Here is a 19057-nt window from a genome sequence, read left to right on the forward strand (position 1 = left end):
CTGGGCGAAGTGACGGTTCTGGAAGTATCTAAACAAATGAGAGTTGGGTAGATTGAATTTGGATGCCAGTTCCCTGAAGTTAGCAAAAATACTGTTTTAAAAAAAAAAAAAAAAAAAAATATTTTCACGATTTTTCAAAAATAGCAGACCTACAAGCTCGTAGCGCGCCACTCGGTGGCGCGCTATGAGCTTGTAGATCTGCTATTTTGAAATAGCTAAATTATAACAATGCTTAAAACACCAAAAGGGGTTCCCGCCCAAAATGGTTTAAGGTTATTGTAGCAGTCAATTTATATTGGGGGTCGGGAGGGGGCGGGGCGGGGGTCCCGAGACGTTGCCAAAGCATTTTCGGGGGTCCCCGGCCAAAAACGTTGAGAACCCCTGATCTAGACCACAGAGAGTAAGTTGGGTCTGACATTGCAGGAGTGAACAGGTGGTTATTACGTATCGGGCTGTAGGGAGAAAGTTCTCTGAGGTTGAATGAGGATCTGAATTGGGACCATATTTTCAAGGTGTTCCTAACGATAGGGTTGGAGGTATAGCGGTTCTGGGAAATGGGTAGATTGGATGTAATAAGAGCCAATAGAGATGTGCCCAAGCAAGAACTGGCTTCATTTTGGCACCAGTCCAAATCAGGATTGTGAATCCAACTGACCAACTTTAGATATATTAGCAGCCCAGTAATAGTACTTAAAGTTGGGGAGGGCAAGTCCCCCATCAGGTCTGGATCTTTGTAGGTATTCTTTTTTAATTCTCTGAGATTTACCTCCCCATATAAATGATAACATGAGTTTGTCCAGGTTACGGGAAAAATACACAGGTATAAATATTGGCAATGCTTGAAACAAGTACACGAAACGGGGTAGGACATTCATCTTTATACTATTCACTCTACCTGCCAAGGATACATGCATGATCTTCCATCTATCTAGGTCCAGTTTAAGTTTGTCAACAAGAGGTAAAAAACTATCCGTAAACAAGGAATTTGTAGTCTTACGGATGTGAATTCCAAGATAGCGGAAACCAATTTCTGTTACCCGAAAGGGCAGGGAATCATTGGGTATTTGACGAGCCAGGCAGTTCACTGGGAAGCATTCACTTTTATTACATTTGTTTTTAATGACAGATGTAGTCACTACGACCACAAATGTCCCAAGAAACTAGCTAGCCTAGCCACCGAGTTTGCTAGCGCTCTGGGAGAAGCTGAATTCTTTGTTTTGATTAAGTGTGGAGTGGTGCTCGTTTGAACCACGGCTAGAAGGCTGTTTCAACCAATCAGATTGCTTCCTCGAAACAACCTGTTGTGTAATTTATTTTTAACGTAACGGTACTAATGTAACAATGGAGTAATGCTCTCTATGGCAACATTTAGATTGGACATTTTAAATATGTCTGTGAATCATTGAATGAACAATAGACAACATGAGTGACATGCAAGTCTGCATGCGAGCACATTATGTGCTAAATAATAAATAATGTGCCCTAAAGTTTAGGGCGGCTGTGGCTCAGGAGGTAGAGCAGGTCGTCCAATGATCCCTAGGTCAGCGGTTCGAATCCCGGCTCCTCCTGTCCACATGTTGAAGTGTCCTTGGGCAAGACACTGAACCCTACATTGCCTCCAATGAGTCGGTCGGTGTGAGCTCGCCACCATTGGTGTGTGAATGTGGGAAGTGAGGACGCTGGCGTCGACTGTTCACCGCTTCACCTCCCAATGTATGAATGAATGAACCATTGTAAAGTGCTTTGAGCACTAAAAAGAGCCATAAAAATGCAATTCATAAAGTGGCTCTGAGTACTGTATGTGTTTTCTGTGAGTGATTCTTCTTCGGGTTATTCATCAGCTCCGTTATCAGGTCGTCCGAGTCCAGTACTCTGAGCATGTGTAATCCCTATTTTAATTAGAGCATCTCATCTATCCATTCAGCGCATGCTCCATCTATCTCATTATTTCACATCTCTTGTCTTTCTCTGTCTGCATCCTGCTGCTTGATACAGCTGTCATTGGATGACATTGAACACAATACAATTGCACCAGAATTTTTAAGTCTTTATGTTGATTTACCATCTGGAATCAACATAAAGAGTTCAGTTTCACTGAAACAGGTGAAGAGCAATGACTGGTTATAGAGGGAGAACAAGCATCATGTGGTGCACGCACGCACGCACACACGCACGCACGCACGTCGCACGCACATACACAGTACGCATATGGGGCGACTGTGGCTCAAGTGGTAGAGCAGGTCGTCCAATGATCCATGGGTCGGCGGTTCGAATCCCGGCTCCTCCTGTCTACATGTCGAAGTGTCCTTGGGCAAGACACTGAACCCCAAATTGCTCCCGATGTGCTAGTTGGTACCTTGCATGGCTTCCGCCGCAATCGGTGTATGAATGTGTGTGTGAATGGGTGAATCTATGTAAAGCGCCTTGGATAAAGGCGCTATGTAAATGCACCATTTACGCACACACACAATACATATACACCCTCCCCCTTGCACAAATATTATAATTGAAGCATTCTCCAAAAAAATCATCTTCAATGTGGAATGTGAAAAGGGCACTTGTCAGTGTCACCTGGGAAATAACACTTTGATTTTTGCTTATGCTGCAGACGTGCATTTCTATTAAGAATTCACCTGTGGACCATATTCTCTAAAATAACCACATAGTCGGCATGAAGCTTGAACCCTGATAAATGAATAATAACCCATTTTGGGCGGGAACCCCTTTTGGTGTTAGCATTATGTTATGCTTTAGCTATTGAAAAATAGCAGATCTACAAGCTCGTAGCGCGCCACCGAGTGGCGCGCTACGAGCTTGTAGGTCTGCTATTTTTGAAAAATCATGAAAATGTGCCTCACATCGTTGAATATATATTCTTTCAGAGCGAATGTTTTTAACCTCAAATCTTTGCTTCTGGGGGGTTCCTGGAACAACATATTTTCAGATGGGGGTCGGCGGACAATTATTACATATCATTTTGGGGTCCTCGACATGAAATACTGATATAGAAACATAGGTATTTCAGAAAACTGTCGATGATTTAGAAGACATTTTTTGAATCTGATCTCAGGTCAAAATGGGATAAACAAGGATTAGATGTATCAAACAAGCAGCCAAATCATCCAGCTGCCACATGGAGCTTCAAGATAGGCTCGAATAGTAATAAGGGTTGTTTTTCCCACTATTTTCTGTTGCAATTGGGTGAAGGAATTGATAAGAATTTATGCTCATTTTGATATTACGAGGGGGAACTGGCTTCAATCACTAAGCCATTTATTTCATGAATATACCATAGAGCCCTGCCTTCTATATTCATGATGCAAAAAGGCATGGCACAGCCGGAATCACCATATATAAATTTGATTACATTCATGAATATTGGGAGTAAAAATTATATATCAAGTCTTGTTATCCCATTTTGACCTGAGATCAGATTCTAAAAATGTCTTCTACATCCTGACAGTTTTCTGAAAAAGCTATGTTTCTATGTCGGTCGTTCTTCGATTTTTCGAAAATAGCAGACCTACAAGCTCGTAGCACGCCACTCGGTGGCGCGCTATGAGCTTGTAGATCTGCTATTTTTCGATAGCTAAAGCATAACATAATGCTAACACCAAAAGGGGTTCCCGCCCAAAATGGGTTATGCCATTGAAGAGTGACCACCACACAAACAATACAAGTTTATCACGTCTCAGACGGTGTCCGTATGCAGGGTGTCTTACTAGATTGTTTTGAATCTTGTCAGATTTTAGGGTTCGTAAGATAAAGCATCTATCCATCTATCTCTTATTCATATCTCCTTGTAAGCTTGTTTTGACTGGGAGAATATCGTTTGAGGTTGGTTGTTGTTTCCCCCCCCCCCCCCCCCCCCCCCTCCCTTTTATCCCATTCTGGGCGGGAACCCCTTTTGGTGTTTTATAACTAAGCATTATGTTATACTTTAGCTATTGGAAAATAGCAGACCTACAAGCTCATAGCGCGCCACCGAGTGGCGCGCTACGAGCTTGTAGGTCTGCTATTTTTTGAAAAATCGTGAAAATGTGGCACAAATATTAGAATATAATATTCTTTCAGAAGACTTTTTATTTATTTCGACATCGGGCCTAAATGGGTTATTTATCATTGGTTAGAGCACAAAACACACACAAAACACAAAACACTTTTTCAGCAAGAACCTGCAATTCACTCACACATTTAGACCTCGGAGCTGCACAGTCCAACCACAGTGTTTTATCCCATTTTGGGCGGGAACCCCTTTTGGTGTTTCAAGCATTCCGTTATACTTTAGCTATTGAAAAATAGCAGATCTACAAGCTCATAGCGCGCCACCGAGTGGCACGCTATGAGCTTGTAGGTCTGCTATTTTTGAAAAATCGTAAAAATGCGGCACAAATCTTTGAATAGGTATTATATTCTTTCAGAGCGAACGTTTTTTTTATTTCGACGTCAGCCCTAAATGGGTTATACTAACTGCCTGCCTCACTGGGGCCGCTGGGGGTTATGTATCTTGCTCAAGGGCACTTCGACAGGGCGTATTGAGTGGGTGAGGTGGTGTTGATTTTGTCGACTAAAACTAAGACGAAAAATGTTGGTCGACTATACCTTTTTCCACTGACGAAAACAAAATGGAAACTAAATGAAAATTAAGCTATGATGACTAAAAACTAAGAGTAAATATACTGACAATTTCGTCAACAAATTAAAACGAAGACTAAAATGTTAGGAAGGGACTATTGGACAAGAGATCCAGTATAAGTCATTTTACACTTGGTTGCATGCTGAAAATAGCCGTTATGACTGTAAAAACAGTCATTACGACGTCATCAAGGCCCGCCAAAATACATTTTAGTCGACTAAATCAACTGTAGATTTAGTCGACTAAAATCTTATATTTATTCGACTAAAACTAGACTAACACACATTCCAATTGACTAAAATGTGACTAAAACTAAATTAAGAGACTATTCAAGAGACTATGACTAAAACTAAAATCTAAATGCTGCCAAAAACAACACTGTGGTGTGAGGGTATGAAGTGTGGCTCATTGACCTTAACCTAACCCACACAAGTCCTGCCAGACTTGGGGATCAAACCGTCGACCTTCTGGCCACCAGCATGCTCCTCTGACCTCTAGGGGTCACTGCTGCCCCTATTCACCCCATGTTAACCTGATATGAATTCCAACCTTATGACCTCATAATGTCAAGAAGTTAAGTAAATTTAGGCCTGACGTCAAAATAAGAAAAACGTTCGCTCTGAAAGAATATATATTCAAAGATTTGTGCCGCATTTTTACGATTTTTCAAAAATAGCAGACCTACAAGTTCATAGTGCACCACTCGGTGGCGCGCTATGAGCTTGTACATCTGCTATTTTTCAATAGCTAAAGTATAACATAATGCTTAGTTAAAACACCAAAAGGTGTTCCCGTCCAGAATGGTGTTAACCTGATATGAATTCCAACCTTATGACCTCATAATGTCAAGAAGTTAAGTCAATTTGCAAGTCTGAGCCTTCAGTGTTCAGACCAGAGACTCAAACTGGCTGCTGTGATTCCCCTAGTGAGCTTTAAAAGGATTGGGCACACTTCCCATACACTGCATCTACTTTGACGTATAGCACATTTCGTTGCTTAGTTTTTAGTCCTTATTGGTCACGTTCTTAAACGTTCCTGTTCTCCCTTTGAGCTTCTTCGGTAGTGGGTACTGTATTTATGAGCGTTGTATGTTTGTCCTGTTTACAGCAATGTCCGTCTGTCTTCACCTACTGTATGTGACTATGAGTACCAGTAGGGGCAAAAGTGGCGCTGTTTTGCCAGAAACAGAGAGAGAGAGATAGTGTTGCACTGTTGCCTGCTAATGAGAGAGAGAGAGAGAGAGAGAGGGGGGGCAGGGGGAGAGGGGAGTTGCACCACTCGGTTCACACAGGTGTGATTTTTTTTGTAGTGTAGTTTAATGTTACTGGCAGAGCTGTGTCACTCATTTTGCCACTTCTCTTGGCCAGTTCACACTGTGTAAAAGAGACTTCAGTCTCAATGTGTGTTTTTACTGGTTTAATAAAGGTTAAAAAAATAAAAAAAGACACAGAAATCGAAAAATCGGGGCTTTCCGATTTTTCAAGAAATCCCCCCCACTCTTTGTTTTTGTGTGTGGGAGGTGGGATGATATGTGAGAGGTGTAATGCCCAGATGTCTCACTCTAGGAACTCGTGTGACTATCTCTCTGGTATGGAAGTATACAGGCTGCCACTGACAGTGCTGTGGATGGTTGGTTGGTCCTGTTTGATGCCTCTAGAGAAACTTCAAAGTTTCCGAGCTTTGTTTACTCTAACCCACCCATATGAGGGCAGCATGGAGTACTGTAACCTGACCCGTCAGTGGTTCTTCGATTTTTCAAAAATGGCAGACCTACAAGCTCGTAGCGCGCCACTCGGTGGCGCGCTATGAGCTTGTAGATCTGCTATTTTTCAATAGCTAAAGCATAACATAATGGTTCCCGCCCAAAATGGGCTAGAGAAACTTCAAAGTTTCCGAGCTTTGTTTACTCTAACCCACCCATATGAGGGCAGCATGGAGTACTGTAACCTGACCCTCCGTGCATCAAAGAGGAGAATGTGTTTGTTTTTCTGAAGATATGTCTTGGATTTCTCAACCTTCTCTTAGCGGATGCGGGCTGTAAAGCCGTAGAGGGGGGAGTGCGGGGTTGGGGAGGCTCAACAGCCTGGAGGCTGGAAGACTTTCTGAATTATTCACAAAATCACAGAGCACACACTTTCGACCATTTTTTTAATCTTGCGGGAACTGGAACTTGTTGCCTCTAAGGGCTGAAGTCGTATTTTTCTACATTCAAAGCCGAATCGATTTAAAGGACAAAGGGAAAAGGGTTCATATTCAATTCACAGTGTTCTGTTTTGTTATAAGGGAATGCATACATTTGAACTTGGCTAATTATAATTGATCATCCACAGGTGTGCGTATGCTGGACGGGGAGGTGACTGACGTGGTGGAGGCCCAGTCCCTCAGTCTGAACCCCCAGCACATCCACATCTACAGCGCCAGCTGGGGCCCGGAGGACGACGGCAAGACCGTCGACGGACCCGCGAAGCTCGCCAAAGAAGCCTTTCTGCATGGAGTCCAAAACGTATGGATATTTTGTTATCGTTGGATAGAATGAATTGTAAACAACTTCATGCTCATGTGTATTGATGTTAATGGTACCATAGGAGAGATAACAGGCAAACGTTGATCAAAATTGTTGTTGTTTAAAACAGGGGTTCTCAACGTTTTTGGCCGGGGACCCCCGAAAATGCTTTGGCAACGTCTCGGGACCCCCGCCCCGCCCCCTCCCGACCCCCAATATAAATTGACTGCTACAATAACCTTAAACCATTTTGGGCGGGAACCCCTTTTGGTGTTTTAAGCATTGTTATAATTTAGCTATTTAAAAATAGCAGATCTACAAGCTCATAGCTTGTAGATCTGCTATTTTTGAAAAATCGTGAAAATATATATATATATATTTTTTTGAAAATAATTTGGGGACCCCCTAAAATAATTTGGCGACCCCCCGAGGGGTCGCGACCCACGGGTTGAGAACCCCTGGTTTAAAACACCAAAAGGGCTTCCCGCCCAAAATGGGTTAGAGCAGTAGTGGGCCGTCAGGGCCAGCAAGGCCTTCTCTGCTGGCCCACTTGCCTGATGCAGAAATTAAAATTTATATTTTATAATAAGTTTTTATTTTTAACAAATATTATATCTATAATATTATATATAATATTATATTTATTTCGCTGCCACTGCACTGTTTCTCACTCAGACAGGCTGGATGCTCTGCTTCCATTCTGTGCAGGACGGTACAACAGCCCTTGTTTTTTTTTAACCAATGAGATTATTTCATTGTGTTGTCTCCGGGTAAAATTCTCTACCGGGAGGCCTGCAGAAACTCCAGTGAATCCCCTTGCCGTTGAAATGAATGGGAGCAATATAGAGATTGACAGGTTCCTTAGCCAATCAGTGCGTGCGTGTGTGTGCGTGCGTGCGCGCTGCGTGTGTTTAGTCCCCGCCGGTGCAGCATAGCTGGGATATTACAGAGCCTGATGGTTCAGTTCCACCAATTTTTGCGTGGTTTAATGTTGTATAAGAACATATGACAGGTTGTTGGGTTAGACATGGTGCTGGACCCAAAGATGATCAAATGAAGAAAATTAAAATAAGGCAACGTCTGGTTAAATAATGAAATGAAAGAACAGGAGAGCAATCTTATCGTGTGCAGACATTGCCTTTGTTTTCCTTATTACGCGTTCCCAATTTCCATCTCAACAACCCTGTTGGACTGAAATTGGTATTTACTGCCTGTGTGTGGCTTGCTTTCACAGTCAGCCGTTAGGTATTGAACAGCAAAAGAGGATAGTGGTTTGACCATGAGAATTATGAATGGAGGGGAATATTATTTGGGTTTTATTGCAAATAGCAGACCCCCTTAACCCATTTAGGCCTGATGTCGAAATTTAAGAAATGTCTTCTAAATTATGACAGTTTTCTGGTCATAATTGCTCAGTGGTGCTCAATATTTCATGTCAAGGACCCCAAAAATTATATGTATTTGGCCGCCGACCCCCATCTGAAAATATGTAGTTCCAGGAACCCCCTCAGAAGCAAAGATTTGAGTTAAAACGTTCGCTCTGAAGGAATATATTCAAAGATTTGTGCCGCATTTTCACGATTTTTCAAAAATAGCAGATCTACAAGCTCATATGAGCTTGTAGATCTGCTATTTTTCAATAGCTAAAGTGTAACATAATGCTTAAAACACCAAAAGGGGTTCCCGCCCAGAATGGGTTAAAACCTGGGTTAATTAAAACCCATTAGGGAAAACTTAAATATGCAGTACAGTGAAATATTATATTTATATTTTCACAGTTTTCCATATAGGGCACTTTTCCGAATCTGGGATAATTTTTCAATTTCATTAGTAGATTGTGGTATTCAAAACTATTTAAGTCTCGGTATCGAGTGTAACCGGAGAAGATTGTTTAAAAATGCAGTAAAGTGAACAAAGTTCGGAATTCTTAACCGGGGCGGGAACCCCTGTTGGTGTTAGCATTATGTTATGCTTTAGCTATTGAAAAATAGCAGATCTACAAGCTCGTAGCGCGCCACCGAGTGGCGCGCTACGAGCTTGTAGGTCTGCTATTTTTGACTGACATGGAAACATAGCTTTTTCAGAATGTAGAAGACATTTTTAGAATCTGATCTCAGGTCAGAATGGGCTAAGCGAGTCTTCTTCACTATATGAAAGGATAATATTCATCGTAGATGCAAAGTACAAAGAGGAACACAAAATGTTTAGACTTGTAAAAACACTGAATGATTAAAGGGGCATTCCACTCATTTTCAACATTTTATTATGTCATTAATATACCTTAGAGCTGTTGTGTGGACATAATAAAAAAAGTCCCCCCATTCTGTGTTTCCTAGAACTGGAGATCTGAAAAAAAACATTAACATGGTGAAACACATCTTGATGATGTCATCAAGATGTGTTTCACCATGTTAATGATTTTTTTCATACTTACAGTTCTAGGAAACACAGAATGGGGGGACTTTTTTATTATGTCCACACAACAGCTCTAAGGTATATTAATGACATAGTAAAATGTTGAAATTGAGTGGAATGCCCCTTTAATGACCACAGATAGAGACTGGAGCTATGAGTTCTCCAACCGTATACAAACTTTAAAGAAGAAAATGACTTCATATTCATAACATACTTTGGCAGTGCCTTTCGTAAAATTGCTCGGTGGTTCTTTCACCGCCGGGATTGTGTTAACTACTAGCCTAACAAAATTGTGTGCGATTGTTCCGAATTTTAAAGTGGGCCTGATTGATTTATTATCGTCTCCGTATTCTGCCCGAGGCTTGATTCTTACCAGCAGCAAAAGCTTGAGGAGGTTAGGAGGAGTTACTACTAGTCTTGCATGCTAACCTCCCAGGAGATATACAAACACCTCTCTAATCATTAGAGAGGTGTTTGTTACCACCTAGATCTCACCTCTAACGGTTACTCCGAGAGGCATTGTTGGAGGTGAGATCTAGGTGGTAAAATGATATGATATGATATAGTACTTTATTGTCAGTTCACACTGAAATTTGTCTTGCGACCCAAGTATGCAGAACACATATATTTAACACAAAGAACAAGACAATTTATATACATGCAAGACATACATACATACAAGACAAGAGCAATATCCACCGCGGCGCCTAGATTACCCTGTAGCTACTACAGCTCCTGAGTAAGCCTCAAAGTCGACCGGTGGACAAAGGACCTCTTTATTCTGACCTTATTGTATGCTGGTACACCATATCCCCTTCCTGAAGGTAGCAACCTATATTCTCCATACAACACATGCTTAGTATTAGAGGTGATATTCCTTGCTAACCTTAGGATGCTGTTATCATACGTGGATGTATAAAGTTTCTGAAGTGGTTGTCCAACAATCTTTGAACAAAATGTTTAGTTGTTGCAGCAGTTGTGACTTTAGGGCTGCAGACAAACATCCATACCAGGTGGTACTACAGTACTGAAGAACACTCATAATAACAGTAGTATAGCCTACAGTACATCCATACCAGGTGGTACTGCAGTACTGCAGAACACTCATAATAACAGTAGTATACAGTACATCCATACCAGGTGGTACTACAGTACTGGAGAACACTCATAATAACAGTAGTATACAGTACATTACATCCACACCAGGTGGTACTACAGTACTGCAGAACACTCATAATAACAGTAGTATACAGTACATTACATCCACACCAGGTGGTACTACAGTACTGGAGAACACTCATAATAACAGTAGTATACAGTACATTACATCCACACCAGGTGGTACTACAGTACTGAAGAACACTCATAATAACAGTAGTATACAGTACATCCATACCAGGTGGTACTACAGTACTGAAGAACACTCATAATAACAGTAGTATACAATACATTACATCCACACCAGGTGGTACTACAGTACTGAAGAACACTCATAATAACAGTAGTATACAATACATTACATCCATACCAGGTGGTACTACAGTACTGGAGAACACTCATAATAACAGAAGTGAAGAACAAAAGAAGAATCCGTCTACTAGCACCGAAGGATCTTAGACGGCGAAGGAAGTATAGAAACCTCACGTTCCAGCACCGTACGCCAGTGGCTTGAGCAACGGAGCGAGCTGCTGTCTTTACTAGAATCTGCCTGGCAACACCGCGGCAATGCTGGTCTGGAGCAGGGTGGTGGGGTCTAACGATTCAGAACTCAGAGCTGAAACATATAAAATGGATTTGTCCTTAACCCATTTTGGGGCGGGAACCCCTTTTGGTGTTAGCACTATGTTGTGCTTTAGCTATTGAAAAATAGCAGATCTACAAGCTCGTAGCGCGCCACCGAGTGGCGCGCTACGAGCTTGTAGGTCTGCTATTTTGGAAAAATCGAAGAACGACTGACATAGAAACATAGCTTTTTCAGAAAACTGTCAGGATGTAGAAGACATTTTTAGAATCTGATCTCAGGTCAAAATGGGTTGAAATACATGCTGCGGATTGTTCCGAAGTAGGAGTGTGGCACATTTACATACTAGAGCGTTGCTGTAGAGCACCGAGTCGGTAACGATGGAAGTTGGAGATCCATGCCCCACCCGGCTATGCAATACCCGTTGTGTACCCGTGTCAGAGTACCCGCTCCACCCATCTGTCTGTGTCCCTTTTATGCCCATATATGGAGATTTCTGTATCTCTCTGTGTCCCTTTATTCCTATATATGGAGTTATGTGTCTGGCATGCCCAAATATGGAGTGTTGTGATGTCACAACAGGCCAGCTCCATATATGGAGCCTGGGCAGGGGGGCCCTGTCCAGAGCCCGGGCAGAGAGAGGCCTTTTGTGGCGGTTCTGGACAACCGCGGGTCCGACCGACTCGACACCGGGCACTGCACTCCTTGTGGGGGGTGTGGAACGTGCGTGTCGAATTTGAAGTCGGTGGGGCAAACGGTTCTCGAGTTACGTGCGTTACAGCCGTACACACGTACGTACTTATGTACAGACAGACAGAGACATTTATAGATAAGATTACCGTAAATGTATGACTAACCAGATAAGTAAACTTAACTGTAGTCCATATTGACCACACTTATCATGCTAATTAATACCCACCTGTCTTATGCATGAAGGTACAGTAAGTAAGCTTAGATTTCAAATGAAGGCCCAAAACTGTGAATAACGGAATTAAATACCGAGTGGTTACACCGGTAGCATTCTTTCCTAGTTCAAGTGACATTATATATATAATATAATTTATATACTATATATATATATATATATAATGTCATATTGGTGAATGGACAGAGACAACGAATAATGGCTCTGTGTGACAACATTGTCACATTGATTAACACATTCTGGGCGGGAACCCCTTTTGGTGTTTTAAAGCATTATGTTATGCTTTAGCTGTTGAAAAATAGCAGATCTACAAGCTCATAGCGCGCCACCGAGTGGCGCGCTATGAACTTGTAGGTCTGCTATTTTTGAAAAATCGCGAAAAATCTTTTAATATATATTTTTTTAGTTTCAGTTTTTTAACTCAAATCTTTGCTTCTGGGGAGGTCCCTGGAACGACATATTTTCAGATGGGGGGGTCGGCGGCCAATTACATATCATTTTTTGTGGGTCCTTGACATGAAATATTGAGAACCGCCGATACAGAAACATGAGGTTTTTCAGAAAAAAAAAACATTTTAAAAAGACATTTTTTTATAACTTCGACGTCAGGCCTAAATGGGTTAAGAGCATATGTAGGGAAACATACCGTGCCAGTGTTCCACAAAGCCTAGTGGGATGAGTAACACATGTGCATGTAAAACCACATTATGTACAAAGAGAACAAGGCAGTATGGGTGGTGTGTTGGACATGGTATCACAGTCTTTTGTTGCTCACACAGTTGCGTCGTTTCCTCACAGAGAGAGACTTCTTTGCCACTACATTTCTAGTAAATCATTTCTCGGATGATGTTGTTGGATTTACTGTGAGCAACGGAGAAGCACAGCTGATATATTACTCTGTGAGCTGTTGACATTCTAGTCCCTGCTGTCTTGTAACACTGTCATTTGATATTTAGCTCTTTTTAATTCCAAAGAATTGAATGGCTCACGCACGCACGCACGGCACGCGCACACGGCACGCACGCACGCACGGCACGCACGCACGCACGGCACGCACGCACGCTCGTACGCACACGCACACACACATCTGTGATGAATGTGCAGTGTTTTTTAATAGGCCTTTCCATAAATGAGCCCTGTAATGAAATTTACCCTTTCATCACTGGGATCCCTATTAACCTATTTTGGGCGGGAACCCCTTTTGGTGTTTTTAAGCATTATGTTGTACTTTAAGCTATTGAAAAATAGCAGATCTACAAGCTCATAGCGCGCCACCGAGTGGCGCGCTACGAGCTTGTAGGTCTGCTATTTTTGAAAAATCGTGAAAATGCGGCACAAATCTTTGAATATATATTCTTTCAGAGCCAACGTTTTTAACTCAAATCTTTGCTTCTGGGGGGGTCCCTGGAACAACATATTTTCAGATGGGGTGTCGGTGGCTGCAATTACATATCATTTTTGGGGTTCTTGACATGAAATATGGAGCACCACCGATACAGAAACATCTCTCAGAAAACTGTCAGAATTTAGAAGACATTTTTTAAATTTCGACGTCAGGCCTAAATGGGTTAAGGTTGCAAATGTTTTTTAACCCCCCCTTTTAGATCCTTTTCATTAGTGGTGATACAAATAAATAACATGTGTTGAGGAACGGTTGACGGGATTGTGTGGTTGTCTTTTAATTAATTTCTATTATGTGTCGTATGCCCCTATTCGAAGGTCTGACTTAACCCATTTTGGGGAGGGAACCCCTTTTTGGTGTTTTAAGCATTATGTTGTACTTTAAGCTATTGAAAAATAGCAGATCTACAAGCTCATAGCGAGTTTACGAGCGACCTACGAGCTTGTAGGTCTGCTATTTTTGAAAAATCATGAAAATGTGGCCCAAATGTTGAATATATTCTTTCAGAGTGAACGTTTTTAACTTAAATCTTTGCTTCTGGGAGGAGGGTCCTTGGAACAACATATTTTCAGATGGGGGGGGGGGGGGGGGGGGGGGGGGGTCGGCGGCCAATTACATAAATTTTTGGGGGTCCTTGACATGAAAATGTTTGAGAACCACTGACATAGAAACATGGGTTTTTCAGAAAACTGTCAGGATTTCGAAGACATTTCTAGAATCGATCTCAGGTCTAAAATGTGGTTAAAATGTGTTTGTTGCTACACAGGGCCGCGGCGGTCTGGGCTCCATATTCGTCTGGGCGTCCGGGAACGGAGGAAGGCTGAAGGACAGCTGTAACTGCGACGGCTACACCAACAGCATCTACACCCTGTCCATCAGCAGCTCCACGCAGAACGGCAACGTGCCGTGGTACAGCGAGGCTGCTCCTCCACCCTCGCCACCACCTACAGCTCCGGGAACCTCAACGAGAAACAGATGTGAGTTGTTGTTGTCGTCGTTGTCACGTGTAGATGTAGACACATTGTCACAGTTTCAATTGCAACGCCGCCATCACACACTCGGGAGCAGTGTTGTTTTTGGCAGCAAATTTCTATTTTAGTTTTAGTCATTAGTCTCTTGAATAGTTTTCATTTAGTTTTAGTCGCATTTTAGTCACCCGGAATGTTTTAGTGTTAGTCTAGTTTTAGTCGACTAAATGTCGTAAGATTTTAGTCCACTTAAATCTACAGTTGATTTAGTCGACTAAAATGTATTTCGGTGGGCCTTGATGCCGTCATAATGGCTGATTTTACACTTGCTGGAAAACGCGACACGTTGTGAGCTTGTAGATCTACTATTTTCAGCATGTAACCAGGTGTAAAATGACTTATACTGGATCTCTTGTCCACTATAGTCCTAACGTTTTAGTCTAGTTTTTATTTGTTGACGAAATTGGCAATATATTTAGTCTCAGTTTTAGTCATCATAGCTTAGTTTCCATTTAGTTTTCGTCAGTGACAAAAGGTAGTCGACGGACATTTTTCGTCCTAGTTTTAGTCGACGAAAACAACCCTGCTCGGGAGCCGGGGATGGTATAGTGATATTCCCGCTAAAGGATTGAAGGCGTCAGGATATTCCAAAGCCCTGTGGATTATACGGAACACATACATACAACAGGTTCTATGTTCCCCAGGTTCTATGTTCCCCAGGTTCTATGTTCCCCAGGTTCTATGTTCCCCAGGTTCTATGTTCCCCAGGTTCTATGTTCCCCAGGTTCTATGTTCCCCAGGTTCTATGTTCCCCAGGTTCTATGTTCCCCAGGTTCTATGTTCCCCAGGTTCTATGTTCCCCAGGTTCTATGTTCCCCAGGTTCTATGTTCCCCAGGTTCTATGTTCCCCAGGTTCTATGTTCCCCAGGTTCTATGTTCCCCAGGTCCTATGTTCCCCAGGTTCTATGTTCCCCAGGTTCTATGTTCCCCAGGTTCTGTGTTCCCCAGGTTCTATGTTCCCCAGGTTCTATGTTCCCCAGGTTCTGTGTTCCCCAGGTTCTATGTTCCCCAGGTTCTATGTTCCCCAGGTTCTATGTTCCCCAGGTTCTATGTTCCCCAGGTTCTATGTTCCCCAGGTTCTATGTTCCCCAGGTTCTATGTTCCCCAGGTTCTATGCTCCCCAGGTTCTATGTTCCCCAGGTTCTATGTTCCCCAGGTTCTATGTTCCCCAGGTCCTATGTTCCCCAGGTTCTATGTTTCCCAGGTTCTATGTTCCCCAGGTTCTATGTTCCCCAGGTTCTATGTTTCCAAGGTTCTATGTTCCCCAGGTTCTATGTTCCCCAGGTTCTATGTTCCCCACTTACCTTAGGGTTTAGGGTTAGCGTTATAGGTTTCTGGTTTAAGGACTTAAGTGTTTTGTACTATAAGTACAGAACAAATAATGTTTGTTTTTGCCATCTTTGTTGAAGAGTCTGAGCAATTATATTTCAGTTTATTTTATGCCAGTGTTAATTTTTAGTTGGCTAAGACTAGATAGTTTAAGTAGCCTAGGCAGGCCTAAAGGATTGTTCAAAGACTGAGCTTAAATCAGAATTTGCTACTAAAAGTAACACTAAGACTAGAATTACTAAAATTACTAGGTTAGGTTTCTGGTTTAGGTTTAGGTTTATTCTAAGTGGGGAACAAAGAACCTTTTTTGCCTGGTGGGGAACATAGAATCTGGGGAACATGGAACCTGGGGAACATGGAACCTGGGGAACATGGAACCTGGGGAACATGGAACCTGGGGAACATAGGTAGGTACGCTCCCACATGCAACATTTTTTCTCTCTCTCTCTCGCTCTCGCTCTCTCTGCATCGCTTCCTCCCTGCCTTCATTATTTAAGATATCCCCCTGTGCTCATTCTGGCATGTGGTGTGGTGAAAGGCTTTATACAAGGGAGGAATTTAATTACAAAATTGACTTGACCCATGGTTTTATATATAGCGGTACTGTAGCCCCCTGAACTATTGAATCATGGCCAAACCCAACTAATCCTTCCTGAGTGCCAGCCAGTCCAGGTAATTTATGTATTTTCACAGGAATGTATTTCAAAGCCCAACCTATACAGTACCGGTCTATCGCTATTCCTAGCATTTCTATTACATCACCACAGCTGTGCCTTGTAAGTCAAACAGGTGATTTTGATCAAACGTTCTGCCATGGGTTGTTGCTCTTTGTTTCTCTGATGACCATATTAGGATACGGTTAAGAGAATCTGAATGCCAGGAAGAAAAAAAGGTAGAATTTGTTTCTGCTCAAATAACAAGAAGTACAGTAACTGAAGCTCCATTCGCTTCTTATTGTCAGAAAAATAGCATGTCTTATTGTCTTTGTGAATGTGAACATAATCTCACTTTCTTTAACCCATTTAGGCCTGACGTCGATTTTTTTTTTTTTTTAAGTCTTCTAAATCCCGACAGTTTTATTAAAAGACCTACAAGCTCATAGCGCGCCACTCGGTGGCGCGCTATGAGCTTGTAGATCTGCTATTTTTCAATAGCTAAAGCATAACATAATGCTAACACCAAAAGGGGTTCCCGCCCAAAATGGGTTAAGCACATGAACCATACATAGGTTTCGTGTGACGGCTATTGTATATCTCAGCTTGTAGATCTGCTATTTCCGGCAAAGAGATTTTGTGTAGAGGGAAAAAATAAGGGGGGGGGCTAGTATAGAATCCTGGGGGACTCCAGTCAATTAACAAATTAACTGCTCGTGACGGAACGTTACGCCAATTAGAATCCAACCGGCAGCCGCTATTGGCGGAATATCAAACCGGATCGCTGATGTTCTTTTTTTTTTCCTTTGCCTTTCCTTCTTCAGTGATCCTAGACGGGTTTGCACGTCCGCTGTGCCGTTCACTTATTGTATACAGCCAGACTGAAAAGCCGAATAACTCTAAATCTACGGAGCTCTCAGTGGTTTCGATAAAACGCGCGATGTTCGGGAGGTCTTTGCTGATTTATCCGGTGATCCCGATTGGATCATTGGCGCTTTCTAGAGCAAGGATGGCTTCATTTTTAGCTCGCTAGCATTGACGCTAATTATTTAGCATCTAAGATGGCCGCCCAAGCCAGACGTGTATCCAGCCGTGCGACACACTAAAACGAAGTAGTTCCGGGTCGGCAGTCTAAGCGTTGGCTCTTTGCGTCCACCAGGTGGCAGTCAACCAGTGAAGTATAATGTTCAAGTGGTTAACATTCCACTTTCAATCATTCATGGGCTATTAACCCATTTTGGCCTGACGTCGAAATTTAAAAAATTGTCTTCTAAATTCTGACAGTTTTCTGAAATACCTCATGTTTCTGTATCAGTGGTGCTCAATATTTCATGTCAAGGACCCCAAACATGATATGTATTTGGCCACCGACCCCCATCTGAAAATATGTTATTTCAGGAACCCCTCAGAAGCAAAGATTTTAGTTAAAAACGTTCGCTCTGAAAGAATATATATTCAAAGATTTGTGCCGCATTTTCACGATTTTTCAAAAATAGCAGACCTACAAGCTCGTAGCACTCGGTGCCGTGCTACGAGCTTGTCGATCTGCTATTTTTCAATAGCTAAAGTATAACGTAATGCTTAAAACACCAAAAGGGGTTCCCGTTCAGAATGGATTAAATGGAGAAGAATACTGTCTTGAAATGTGGTGCCGGCGCTCCCATATATCTGTATGCAATGCATGCATGCTCACACGCTCTTAACTTTTCCCAAATGTACAGTCTAGCAGCGAGAAACCTAATGGACAGTCAGCCCATGACATCTCTCCGACATGTGTTGGGCCCCTTAGTGCCTCGGTGCCGCATGCATTTAACCCATTTTGGGCGGGAACCCCTTTTGGTGTTAGCATTATGTTATGCTTTAGCTATTGAAAAATAGCAGATCTACAAGCTCATAGCGCGCCACTGAGTGGCGCGCTATGAGCTTGTAGGTCTGCTATTTTTGAAAAATCGAAGAACCACTGACATAGAAACATAGCTTTTTCAGAAAACTGTCAGGATGTAGAAGACATTTTTAGAATCTGATCTCAGGTCAGAATGGATTAATAGTTCTGTCACTCAGGGAGGAGGGAAGGAATACATCACAGTTGTAGAACAGAGAGAGAGAGTATCTTAACCCATTTAGGCCTGACGTCGAAATTTATTAAAAAATCTTTTAAATCCTCCAGTTTTCTGAAATAAATATTTTCACGATTTTTCAAAAATAGCAGACCTACAAGCTCGTAGCGCGCCACTCGGTGGCGCGCTACGAGCTTGTAGATCTGCTATTTTTCAATAGCTAAATTATAACATAATGTTTAAAACACCAAAAAGGGTTCCCGCCCTGACATCGAAATTTTAAAAAAATCTTCAAAATCCTGACAGTTTTCTGAAAAACCTTTATGTTTCTGTATTAGTGGTGCTCAATATTTCATGTCAAGGACCCC

The 19057-nt window shown here is 42.2% G+C and overlaps 1 protein-coding gene across 1 annotated transcript in view; it reads left to right on the forward strand.

The window, feature by feature from the left end:
- Window positions 1–19057, forward strand: part of furina (furin (paired basic amino acid cleaving enzyme) a) — a 132844-nt gene that overhangs the window by 97685 nt on the left and 16102 nt on the right. Inside the window, 3 exon segments of the mRNA XM_079497965.1 lie at window positions 6967–7139; window positions 14389–14539; window positions 14542–14599. Coding sequence (XP_079354091.1) covers window positions 6967–7139; window positions 14389–14539; window positions 14542–14599 — 382 coding nt within the window.

The sequence above is a fragment of the Electrona antarctica genome (genome assembly GCF_951216825.1).
Source record: "Electrona antarctica genome assembly, chromosome: 3".
Lineage (NCBI taxonomy): Eukaryota > Metazoa > Chordata > Actinopteri > Myctophiformes > Myctophidae > Electrona > Electrona antarctica.